The sequence below is a fragment of the Maniola hyperantus genome, chromosome 14, assembly GCF_902806685.2.
Source record: "Maniola hyperantus chromosome 14, iAphHyp1.2, whole genome shotgun sequence".
In the NCBI taxonomy this organism is placed as follows: Eukaryota; Metazoa; Arthropoda; class Insecta; order Lepidoptera; family Nymphalidae; genus Maniola; species Maniola hyperantus.
This window is the reverse complement of record NC_048549.1, coordinates 5,770,432-5,784,151: the sequence shown is the minus strand read 5'-3', so window position 1 is coordinate 5,784,151 and position 13,720 is coordinate 5,770,432. Positions and strand designations below refer to the sequence as shown.

The 13,720-nt window shown below is 37.5% G+C and overlaps 1 protein-coding gene across 3 annotated transcripts in view; it reads left to right on the top strand.

Annotated features, from left to right (window-relative positions):
• The window catches only part of Zip48C (Zinc/iron regulated transporter-related protein 48C), a 104,471-nt gene that overhangs the window by 11,583 nt on the left and 79,168 nt on the right, over positions 1-13,720 (top strand). For all 3 annotated transcript variants that reach the window (XM_069502970.1, XM_034975310.2, XM_069502971.1), the window contains exons 4-5: positions 9,151-9,335; positions 10,156-10,346. In XM_069502970.1, the coding sequence (XP_069359071.1) occupies positions 9,151-9,335; positions 10,156-10,346 (376 nt within the window). The remainder of the gene's footprint in view (positions 1-9,150; positions 9,336-10,155; positions 10,347-13,720) is intronic.

Sequence of the window (13,720 nt, the reverse complement as noted above, 5' to 3'; positions counted from 1 at the left end):
CGGCACATAGAGTCATCAAGGTCTGCAGCCACCTCTGTACGTGATCTCTGGTGCTAACCGACCCCAGAACGGTAGAGGGGAAATCGATATAAAATCGATAGAGTTAGTTTTAAGGTATCATTAATCTAGCATAAGTAGTATTTGTAATTTAGATAAGATATAGTTAAGTAAAGGCCTTCGTGTCTCAACATCGACACGAATGTCCTAATTAAATCATTTTCGTAACCAAAAAGGACTTCTGCCTTCAACCCCCGCTCCAGGTAGCCGCCCTTACGTAACTGGCGCAGTCGGTAGGATAGTCCTGGATGTTCAAGGTCGTCGTGGTGCATCCCCTAAAATCAGGTCAACGCCGTCAACTTCCTTGTCGGGACTACAGAACCTACGAGGAGCAGCTGTCATAGGAGCTGTCGCTGAAGACTTCGAGTCATACTGGAAATCGATGGATCGAAGCTCGCCAGCGACTTTGGTTTTGTAAGTACATGAAATCCTATTTATTGGTTGTTATATTAACTTTTGCGCAGGGTACTATAATTTTATAACTAATACGATTTTTTTATTACGACTTTCACCCGCGTAGTAGATACTTTCATTTTATTGAGTTTTGGTAATTTAATTATTTGATACCTTTAGGTAGGATAGTTTAGAATATTTAAAAAATGACGGAACTTAGCCAAGTAGATTTGTTAGATAGAATAAATAAGTCACTTAAGTTTTTACCGAATTTTGATGGAAATTCTTATACTTTAACGAGATTTATTAATTTAGCCGACCAATTAGTGCGCTCATTTTTAAATCCAGGTCAAGAGTATGAGCTTTCAAACCTTTCCTTGATTAGCGGAATTCTTAATAAAATTACCGGATCTGCAGCAAGAACTATATCAGCCTACGGAATTTCCGATGATTGGAATAAAATTAAAGATACATTAGTTAACAGTTTTTCCGATTACCGAGATGAAATAACCTTACTAACAGACTTATCATATTTAATTCAGGGTCCAGATACAGTACAAATATTTTACGAAAAAGTTCAAAATTTACTCTGCACACTTATTACGTATGTAGAGCTACACGAAACTGTCAAAACTACTGTCGAAGTAAAAATAACACTCTATCAAAAGTTAGCCCTTAAAACGTTCTTAAAAGGTTTAAGAGAACCTTTAGGGTCAAGAGTAAGGTGTATGAGACCCCCCACGCTGCAAACTGCTCTTGAATTTGCCAAAGAAGAATTAAATATAATACATCTACAGAACAGAACTAAATTTTTTCAAAATTATCATAAGCATACTCGTAGACCTTATTATTTTTATTCACAGCGAAATTATTATAGTGGTACGAATTTCCCTTCTAGATCACGAAAATACTCAATGTCCCAAAAACACATTCCTTCAGAACCTCAATACCCTTCAAGCACTTATATCCCATGCCAACCTCACCCTGATTCAAAAATTTGCCCACAGGTGGACTTAAATCTACACAGTACACTGGAAACTCCGGAACGTAAAATTCCTGTGTATAATAATATATCGGACCAATATTATAATTCCCAACAATACGTGCCGACCCGGTGTGAAAATGAAATTGACACCGTTGCTGACGATAGGCAGAATTACGATTTCATAATATCACGTTTGCCCATAGAACAGTTAAATGCAGAGGAGACAATGAATTTAATTAACCTTTGTAAAGAATTTCCAGATGTATTTCTTTCTAATATAGGTAATTTAACTGTCGATTTCCGACAACTTAATAAATTAGATAAAAAGAATCCGAGTGATTTTACCAACTTTCTGGATAAAATCGGGAGGTCTTTGTACTTTACGACTTTAGATATACAAAATTCATATACAATTTCCGAAGATCTTATGGACAGTGTCCTTCAAGGCCTACCAAATTGTACAACCCTTTTTGACAAAATTGTAATTTTTTCAACATCCTTGCAGGAACACATACTTAATTTGCGAGATTCGTTCGAACGATTTAGAAACTTCAATTTAAAAATCCAGTTAGATAAATCTGAATTTTTCAAACGCGAAACGCCATTCTGTCACATGTATTCTCCAGATGGTATAAAACCAAACCCACATTATGTTTTACATATTTTAAATTACCCATTACCTAAAAATCGCCAGCAGATTAAGGAATTTTTAGGCATCCTTGGCTTTTACAGAAGATTCATACCCGACTTCGCAAGTGTGACCAAGCCTTTAACATCGTGCTTGAAGAAAGGAGCGAAATTAAATTTTGATTCAGAATTCGTTAATTGTTTCAGACAGTGTCAAATTCTTGTTAAAAATATGCCTATCCTAGCATATACAGATTTTGGAAAAGAATTAAATTTAACTACATACGCATCAGAAACCACTTTAAGTGCAACGCTTACGCAAGGCCCTATTGGCGCCGATATGCCTATTGCATACTCTTCCAGAACTTTGAATGATAGTGAAACTAAATATCCTACGAATAAAAAAGAACTTCTTGCAATAGTCTGGGCCACAAAATACTTTAGGCCGTATCTTTTTGGTAAAAAGTTTCATTTGATTTCTAATTTACCCAAGTTCAAAGAATTAGGTCCACGTATTACGCGATGGAATTTAAAGTTAAATGAATACGATTATACCATTATTAATAAAAAGGTTTCAGAAACGAACGCGGATACCCCGTTAAATAAATCCAGGTCCGTTAATCATTTGGAAAAATCAAAATTACAGGCAAAGTCACAGGAAAAGCCGAGTTTAAGTCAAATTAACACTAAGCATACGAAGGTACAGAATCCTATTTCCAAAATTCCTAACCAAACCTCGAATTCCCAACACCATACTATACATTTATATACACGAAAGAAAATTCGCGGTCCCTTTACAAAATCACGTTTTAAAAGACAGGTAATAAAGTAAATTAATTAGATAGGTATGTGCAATTCTTTCCAGACATTAAATTACAAAGATATAGAATTTGTCTTTTCACACGATCAAGTTTCAGCCAACTGATAGGACTACTATATTCCTATGTTTTACCAAGAACTATAACACTATATCTTTAAAATAATTAGTTTTTGCAATTAGATAATTATTTCAACACATATATACATTATTTACTATAGACCTTTTACATTTTAGCATTTATTATTTCTTCTAAATTATAGTAAAACTAGGTGTATCACTAATCGGAAAAAGTTAAGAAAGCTCTTACTTGTGTCACATTGTGACTATAGAATAATGAGCAAATTTAGCATAAAGTAGGTATACCAAATGCTCACTTCCTGTAAATTTTCGTGCCTTGAACCGAAAATATGCAAGAACCTACATCATTCCCAGATCAAAAGTAAGTAGAAATAGTTAGATCATTGATAACTCAATGTACTTACCTACACCTTATTCAAAATTATAATATAATTTAAAAAAAAAAGAGTTCTTTCTAAAAGTAAGTAGGTAGGTATATAATAAGTCATAGTTACCTATCTAGTTATAACGAGTAGACATTTAGCTTATCATTTTACAGAATTCATGCAGTTGTAGTCCTTAGGTTTCTTTTTACATTACATTTAGTTCAGATTTTTTTTATCAATTTAGCTCGAATTAATTAGTACATTCTGTCAATTATACCACTTTGCTTTTAATATACCTATCGTAGTAGTTATAGTACCATATGCACATTTTTATCTCAACCAATTCTAAGGTTTTCATTTACATTGAGGCTGAATGCCCGAAGGTCAGTTCTTCAAAACTACGTGAGCAGAAAATATCACTCACTGAGGAACCAATTTATCCGGAGAACACATCAACTACTGTTACAGGAGATACATAAAACGTGATAATCCACGCCTATCTCTCTGTCTAAGGAGGCTCAGAGAAAGCAGCTCAACCATTATCCATGAATTAAGAACTACTTCAATACTACCAGTATGCCGCAATATTCGGCTTCACTTTCAACGGTACGATTCGACTAGCCCATTACAGATGCTTCATCTTCACGAACGAAGTCCAGCAGCAGCCCTACAGACTGAGGGTGGAAACCTCCGAGGACGTTCCGGCGACATTTCCGTTAAAATTACTACTATGGTCGCCGCACTGAGGGTGGAGGTGTTACGGATACAGCTATCCTTACCTATCTATATAGAACCCAGGCTTCGCCGGGGGAGCTAACATGTCGTCTAGCAGCCCAGCTACGTGTGGAAATATGCCATCTCATCACGTTCCGGCACATAGAGTCATCAAGGTCTGCAGCCACCTCTGTACGTGATCTCTGGTGCTAACCGACCCCAGAACGGTAGAGGGGAAATCGATATAAAATCGATAGAGTTAGTTTTAAGGTATCATTAATCTAGCATAAGTAGTATTTGTAATTTAGATAAGATATAGTTAAGTAAAGGCCTTCGTGTCTCAACATCGACACGAATGTCCTAATTAAATCATTTTCGTAACCAAAAAGGACTTCTGCCTTCAACCCCCGCTCCAGGTAGCCGCCCTTACGTAACTAGGGTTCGTACCGTATTTATTTATTTTTGAAGCTAAAAAGCAGAAAGAAAATATATATTTGTACTATGTTCGTACCTACTCTCTCTCATTCAGACTGACCGACAGATAGATAGCAGAGTGATCTTTTGCACTTTGGGTACAGAACTCTAAAAACATTAGGTATGCCGTATGAACAAAATTCTAGACTCCATATTTCTACAATAACAATTTCCATAAGTTTCGATGAAATTGTTGAAATTATAATGCTAATGTAGATATAGGTATATATATAGTACACAACAGGTCGAAATGGAAATCGGGGAGGGAATACCCCGCACACCCTCACAGCCTCCACGCTAACCCGGTGCGGACAAGCGCGGGTGACGTGCGGGTGTGCGGGGCGTCCCCCGCCTCAAACCCCGATTGCCATCTCGACCTGTCGCGGACTATTGATCAAACCTGCCTACATGTGTCACGTACCTGTTCTGTTTTACATTAAGCATTTTGCAAATGAGGAAATTGTCTCATTATTTGATTAGTAAAGACATGTCATATAAGATATATCAGCTACCTACCTACAAATTGTGTCTAGCACTATCATTAGTTCCTTAATATAATACACAACTACTGGACTAGCTGTTTCCCGCGACATCATCCGCTCGGACTTAAATTTTTATTGGAGTTTTCCAAAAAAAATCTTAATATCCACTAAGAAAGATTCTAAATCTAGTCAGTCAGTCAAAAGGCTGATATCTATTCTCGTACTTATAGAGAGCTTACTTTGACTTTGCTTATAGTAATTATAGTTAAAACGAGACAGATTTGTCTTGTCTGTGACATAAAGAGATGTAGGTTAATCAGTTAGGTATGTCAGTCAGTTAGTTTCTCGTTTTATATGTATATAGGTATATAAAATAAAGGTAAACTAAGTAATGTTATGATATAAACCATTGCAGCAGTGTTAGAACGAAAAATCGGTCAACATTCTGTGAAAATTTCAACTTCCCAGGTTCGCGAGATACAGCCCGCTGACAAACAAACGGATAAACGTACGGAAAAACGGACAGCTGAGGCTTGGTAATAGGGTCCCTTTAGGGTTGGCATCCTTCGGCTACGGAGCCCGAAAAATGTCTTACAATGATGCGCAATAACGAACTACCAGATTACCTTTTTTTTAACGCTGGGAAATGTGTTTACGCATCCCCCCTCCTGGAAGCCAGCCAGCTAACCAGTCAGCCAACCAACTGGAGGTAAGGTATGTGGGACTCACCGGCCGAGAGGCGACCGGAATACCCACTAAAACCCAGCGGCGCTCCTGCGGGTCGCCTGGTGACTGGGTCACGGGAACACCGAAGCAAACCACCGCGACCCAGCCAGCGACATCCGCCGAGGCGGACCCCGCTCACGAGGTCTCCACACCGCACGTCCGAGGCGCACCGACGAAGTGCGTGCGCCTCCCGACCCGGGGACCCAACGGGCGACAACTGCAGACTCCGCGCACGTCGCCCGCGTCCCATCCTCCGCTTCGTCCACTGTGCCCTGTGCTAGTCAGAGGGGCACGCAGAGAAACCTCCCCCGTGCCAGGTCATTAGCCATGGCTAACAATATCTCCGAAGAGAGATTATTAGCCATGTTACCGGGGTGCACCGGCCCGAATACTGCTCTTCCCCTCGGATGCCCGATGCATCCAAAAGGGACCAGCAGAACCCAGGCACACTGGGAGGTTACCTGGCTGGCTTGACTGACTTATATCTATGAAATAATCTGTTTTTCGTAGTTCTTTGTATAGAAAAAATATTTTTTTTTTAAATAAAAAAAGTACTTATTTCACTTATTAAATCAAAATACTTAGGTACTTATTGCCATCCTTGCAATTTTAAGGGCAGTTTGCTGAGCCCGTCTTGTAAAAGTAATGCACGGAAATCATCAATCGACGAAGTGTTTAAAAGGTCTGCCGAAACGAAAATGACATTTTTACTTTACAAAAAGTTATCCAAACTTGAACAAAAAAATGGAAATCTGTTGGGGCAAGGTCTAGGGAGTTTGGTGGATGAGAAAGAGCCCAGCTTCAACTCTTGCAATTTTGCCAACGTCTGTTGTTGTGTATCATGTTGCCGGGCGTTGCCACGTAGAAGCAATGCAGGCGAAGAGCATTTTACGAGAATGTTGTTTGACTGCGAGTTTTTTCATAATAATTATTTGTAATTCATTGAGAAGCTTAGGGTTGTTGGGGCGTCCGAAATTAATGGAAGCATTTGAGCATTTCATGCTTATACCGTAGAAAAGCTTGAATTTCTGCGCTATAGCTGCCAATAAAGGGTCTATCTCTATACACTCAGGCGATAGTAGTCAATACCCACCCATCCTTTAGTTAATAAATTAAGATTGAATGCATTCAAGCAATCTGTTGTATCTGGAGACTACTCCGCTACAAACACGTGGTCATAACTTACTCAAGACCTTGTTATCTCTTATTGACAATGAACGGCATTATGTTAATATTGTAGCTCATTGCGTATGCTGAAAATGAAATATATAATATTATATGGTTGTGACTATATTTTATTACGGGCTCATGCTTTTATATTTAACGGCCTTACTGAAGTATTATTAAGTAGATAAAAAGTTCAAGAACTGAGTTATTCGGCTCGCTTTAAGCGCGTGGTTTACTTAGTATTTATAAATTTTTACATCATTTTGAAAATGGAGATAATTTATTAGTCCTTCTTTGACCAAGGAACGGAAAGATTTTATGTTATTCAAGACCTTCAGATTTAGATTTAGATCTTCTGAGCTTGGTCCCTTTTGGTTCTTTGGACATCCACAATTTATTTTTCAATACCCATGTACCATAATATTAAAACACTAGCCTACGGCTCGGGCTTACAAACTTCAACTCGTTTGTAGAAACCTACTTACCGCTCTTACATCAAATTGTACCTACATCGAAAAGATACCACAGGTATAGAGTTTACATTTTTTGCATTACCAAAATACATAAATTTAGTGGTTGTATTTGTACTTACTTTATATGTCCTTCTGCCGACCTTACGCCCGAATAATTCTTAGCAAAAAAATCGGTAGGTACCTATAACATTGCATCTAGCCTCTAGTTTTGGTAGCCTTAAAGAATTGTCTTCTCATTCTTAAGTAACTTTGAAAGGTCATGCAGTAAATAACAAGCACCGCAATTTTTTTCTTGCTTTAATATTTTCTGTCCGCAAAATAAACTGTCAGTAAATTTTATTAATCAGTTCCACTGACCACGCTATTGTTAAATGCTTTAATGATTCTATAAATAAAGATTACTTATGCATTCAGCGTCATCTTTAGTTCAAAAATATTGAGGTAAATGTACATGCGTTTTTTAACTGGGTCGAATGGGTTTTATCCAAATGTTACAATTTATCAAACCTTGTATAATTATATTTTAGAGATTCTCTTTTTTTGTATTCATATGGCGTATTTTTGGGCAAACTGTCTATTGTGCAAACTTGTAGAGAAAGTGGGACTCCAAGGCATAATAATGAATGATATCATTGGTCGTAAAAACGCCACACTACCTACTGCAATTTCCGAAATCTGGCATCTTCCCAATTGCATTTTTTAATAAGGATTTATGGTTTAAAACTTGTTTTCACTCATGCGATGTACTACCGAAATAAGCCTTTGCCAGCTTTGCAAATCAACGTAATTTTAACTTCCATGAACTTTAAAGATTGGCAGTTGCTATCAAACATTTCACAACTATAGGATTAGTTATAGGGTTATCCAAAAAGTGGAACAGAAGCTAGCAATGCATTTGCTCTCCTATTTACTGAACACGAGGTGATCGAAATTTACTTTCCGATTTTCACATAAAACTTAAGTTTTCCTTTTAGCCTGGGTTACATTAGGATTTTTCTGGACATATTTCCGAAAATAAAACAATATACTTTTTGTGATTTTTATGGTTCCGTACCTTAAAAGGAAAAAGGAATCCTTGAAGAATCACTTTGTTGTCTGTCTGTCCGTCTGTCGTGTCTGTCTAGAAAACCTATAGGGTACTTTCCGTTGACCTATAATCATGAAATTTGGCAGGTAGCTATGTCTTATAGTACAAGTAAAGGAATTTTAACCGCAAACCGTGAATTTGTGGTTAGGTAAATCATTAAAAAAAATTAAAATGTGTTCATGAACAAATAATTAGTATTTTCAATTTTTAAAGTCTGACTTCTGACTGAGTCTGACTCGCACTTTGCCGGTTTTTTGTTAATATCTCGCAATCTTGTAGACATACGGTAAAACCACTCGCAACGAAAGTAAAAACAGTAAAATTTTTCACGAAAAAAGTTCTATTCATTTTATCTCTAGATGCCATAGTTTTTGAGATTATTAACTTTAATTTTATAAAATAGTACGAGTTAGACTTAACCACCGAGGGTCCCACAGCTTAGAAACAAACATATATAAATAGTTAGGCTCACGAATCAATCAGAACTTTTGTATTTTCATAATCATTATAGTGGACTCCCCCGAACACGGATTCAAAATTTCCGCAATAACACTATGTCCCAAAAAAGACGGAACTCTAGTTAATTTATCTAGACTATGTTTTGAAAAATCATTTACTAGACCTACGCTGATTGACACTGCTATGCGGTAGTCATAATAATATAGACGTACTTAATTAAAACGCTCTTTCTTTATTTTACAGCAATAACGAAAAGTAAAGACTCCAAAGAGAAGCTAGAAGACTTAGAAATGATGACAGCTCTGAACAGGCGGACATCTAATCCTACAGTGGTTACCCTGGAACAACCCATAGAGTTTACCGATTGCATATCCAACCAGCACACGGCGCAAAGGCGGCGTGGTCATCACCAATCCCAAAACTCATTGGTTAGTTTAATTTTTAAGCAAATCAAGTCAAGTCAAATCAGTCATTCAAATTGGGTACCATTATATACTTTTTGATGGTCAGTTTTATTTATATATCTTTATTTTTAAAGGGCTTTACACAAGGGTTCCGTACTACAGTCGTATTTTTTCGACATTTTGCAAGATAATTCAAAAACTATGATACATAAAAATAAATAAAAATCTGTTTTAGAATGCACAGGTGAAGACCTTTCATATGATACCCCACTTGATAAAGTTGTCTTACTTAGAAAATTGAAAATAGTAATTATTAGTTCATGACCACAACTTAATTTTTTTGGTGATGTAACCACAGATTCACGGTTTTCAGATTTTTCCCCAAATGTCAGCTATAAGATTTACCTACCTGCCAAATTTCATGATTCTAGGTCAACTGGAAGTACCCTGTAGGTTTCTTGACAGACCGACAGACAGACAGACAGACAGACAACAAAGTGATCCTATAGGGGTTCCGTTTTTCCTTTTGAGGTACGGAACCCTAAAAATAAAAAAATAAAGAATCGACTGTTAGGCGGTACGAAATTCACCGGGTCAGCTAGTAAATCTCAAAAAAAAGAACTCGTAAATTTTCCAAGATAAAAAGTAGACTATGCCACTCTCCAGGTCTTTAACTATACCCGTGCAAAAAATCACGTCAATCCGTTGTTCGTTGTTGTTTGTTGTTGTTGCGACGTGATTGAAGGACAAACCAACAAACTAATAAACCAAGAAACCAACAAGAAAACACATTTTCGCATTTATAATATGGGTAATGATAGAATATGATATATGTGCTTTTCAGAAAACAGACTGCGGCGATGGCGACCGCCGCGACAGCTTGCAGCGCACGTTGGAGGCGCGGCAGTCGCAGTGGAAGAGGATAATGCTCCTGGTAGTAGCTATCACCGTCCACAACATACCGGAGGGCCTGGCGGTGGGCGTCGGCTTCGGCGCCGCGGCGTCCTCTTCAAAAGCCTCCTTCCACAGTGCCAGGTTAGCTCATTTTTACCCGACTACGGCAAACCTAGGGCTATGATTTTAGCAGAAGTTTATATCCATACAAATATTATAAATGCGAAAGTGTGTCTGTCTGTCTGTCTGCTAGCTTTTCACGGCTCAACCGTTTAACCGATTTTGACGAAATTTGGTTCAGTGATAGCTTGCATCCCGGGAAAGGACATAGGCTACTTTTTATCCCGGAAAATTAAAGAGTTCCCACAGGATTTTTAAAAATCTAAATCCACGCGGACGAAGTCGCGGGCATCATCTGGTCTAGAATATAGACCTGTTTGTTTTTGTGAAGTATACTTCTGTCACGTATTTTGTCCTTTATGGCTTTCACTTTAAAGTATGCTCAAGGAAAAGAGATGTACGCAAGTTTATTGAACTTTACTACGAAACCGATGAAATAAAGCTATGCGAATTCTATAACTGTCCCATTCTCGTATAAGGATAGAGGCACTATCGATGCGGGGAATGGATTTCGAGAGAAAACCAGGACAATCTCACTATTCACGTGGCCAAAGACGCGGTGCGAGCCGCCGGTGGTTCTCGCTCGATCCCCTTCGGTCTCATAAGTGAGAAAGAGAGATATAAAAGATAAGAGCTAAAGATAAAGAAAGAAAGATCACCTATGTCCTTAACATTTCTTGCGTTGCGTCGTTTGCACAATTATTGACATCTTCAAAAAAAAACACGGGACCTTATCCGTATAATCCGTAATAATCATTTAAGTTACTTATTTGAAAATCCCGTTTACTCGTTTACTTCGTAACTTCGTAACATAATATTGCAACATCTTCTGTTGCAAAATCAAAACAGTACAAAATCTTCGATAACATTAGAGCACTAACAACGCCATCTGTTGTCGACTTGATATGATAGGAGACGCACAAGTAGGTACCTACTGCCCTCTAAACTTCGGTCATCCGGAGAAGACCACCGCTGCTGCTGCCCTCTAACCAAAAAAACATTGACTGCTGCGTATTTCAAGCGTTTACAATGATTGTAGATCGATCCTGATTGTAGTAACGCATACTTCTATAACTAGATGGCGCTAGTTACACAAAAAATAATAAATTGAAAAAAGTATAATTAAGAACCTATATCTACCTAAATATTTTTATACATAGAATTTTCATTCACTTATACCAATTTAGTATAATGCAAGTAATACCATTACTTATTGTTGAATTCTGATAAGAACGAAAGTCTCATTAGTAATTACTAATTCGGTTGTTAAATTATTGTTATCCTTTTCCGCACTGAACATAATGAAAAGGATACCAAATTACTGACCTACCCTGGTGAAATATCTGGAAAACCTTAATGCAAAATATTTATTAAGTTTATAGACCTAGAGGTTTGAGTTGCATATATAGAGGTAGGTATGTCATTCAGTTTCTCCTTTTATAATTTATATACATCTATACTTCGTTAACAGTTTAAAAAAATTCAAACTAACAATTTCCAAATATGGTAAAATGTAGATTGCGCACACGATGCTAGTTAGCTGGCCGCCATTTTGTTACGTCAGAAGGAGCGTGGAGCACCGGAGGGCGCCGTCTTAGGAATTTCATTGATAAGTCGGCGTGCGAGCGGGATAAAACTAGTTGCACTATGGACCCGCCGCTAACTGGATTCCAATTAGATGAAGAGACGGCTATTAGATGTCCTCGGTTTTTTAATTTTTTTTTGTTTCAATAAAATTATGCATAAGTAGGTATATCACACTGAACAAAATTATACAAAAAAAGCACCTTAAACTAGACCTGTCAGATACTTATATATTTATTAGGATTTTGAGTATGTAATTAAGGCTATCGTGAGCTCTCTACGTGTTGAACCTATATAATAATACTATGTCCTCACTGTCCCTTGAACACATACAATCCAAATTAAATAATAATGCTTGCTTCTAAATCGTTGTTTTCACATTATACCATATTCAAAAGAAAAGAGATCTGTAACTGAACTAGATTTACGTGTATGCTAATATACAGCGCTCTCCCCCAAATTGTAATACCGTAACTTAGTCCTGCTGTCGCATCGCATCGCAATCGCAATCACCACAGATTAGTTGACGCTCTCTCACTAATGGCTACAATGCTTTGTTGCAACAAGAATCACACAAAATCAGCCAATCACAACAATTGAGATTGTAATAATGATTGATGCGGGCTATACGAAATCGACCTACTAGTGTAAAAATATGGATACACATACTGATATATCAGTTGAAACATAATATTAACACGTTTTAGCTATGATCTTATCTAATGATAAGTAACAATGCAGTTTACGGTGTAATAGGCAAGCGCGCTCCATCTTAGGCTGCATCATCACTTGCCACCAGGTCTGATTGCAGCCAAGCGCTAGTCTATAAATTTAAAAAAAAGAAAGAGTGGAACACGCAAGTGTGGATGGAAAATAAGTTATTATAAGACTGAGCTCTGGTTTGTTACATGTGAAATGCTTTGAAGGGCTGCGATCCTCTACTATATTTTAATGTATCTTATCAAGCTATCAATATGTATTGTTTACGCTGTCTCTTCGACTAGTCAGATTAGGCGTTGTGTTATTTCATTTTGTAACGAGTTTAGGGTCACACGAGAAACTGATAATTGAAGTCGTTGCTTTATGATGCTTTCGTAGAATGCGTCTTGTATTTTATTCTATTAATTGATAGCCTTGTATTTAAACATTCGATATGTGATCGCGATGGAGCATTGTAGTTATGCTATGACAAAAACTGTTTCCCTGTTAGTTGGCATTTAAATTTTTGGAAAACCCATCTCTGCCCTAAACTTCAAAATCGGTTAAACGGATTGGCCATTAACAGTCCAGAAGAACTCTTTCAACGGATGGACTGTGAGAAGCTAATATACAGACAAACACTTTCGTATAATTGTAATATTACGATGCATGCTTTTTTTACGCTTACGATTTCTTCAATCACACCTGATAAGCACGAGACGTAGTACGCGACGGGTCGAGATGGTACTCGGGGTATGAGGCGGGGGGATGCCCCTCACACCCGCACAGCTCCCGCGCTAACCCGGTATGGGATAGCGTGGGTGACGATTGCCATCTCGACCTGTCGCGTATTATAAGGTTGAAATGCGCTTGTCTAATAGATAGAGCATGCAGAACCAATGCTAGTGGTAAATTCATTTGACAATTCAAAAACACTAGTAATTTGAATTATTATAAATTAAGTAGTTATTTGAATAAAAATCTTTCTATTTTTATTCTCTATACGTGGCAAATAAAACGAATCCCGAAAGGGCATTCCACACTGTGGAAAAAAGGTTAGGATGATAAAGTAGTCATAAAGTGTCAAGTAAATATATACCAGACTAATACGA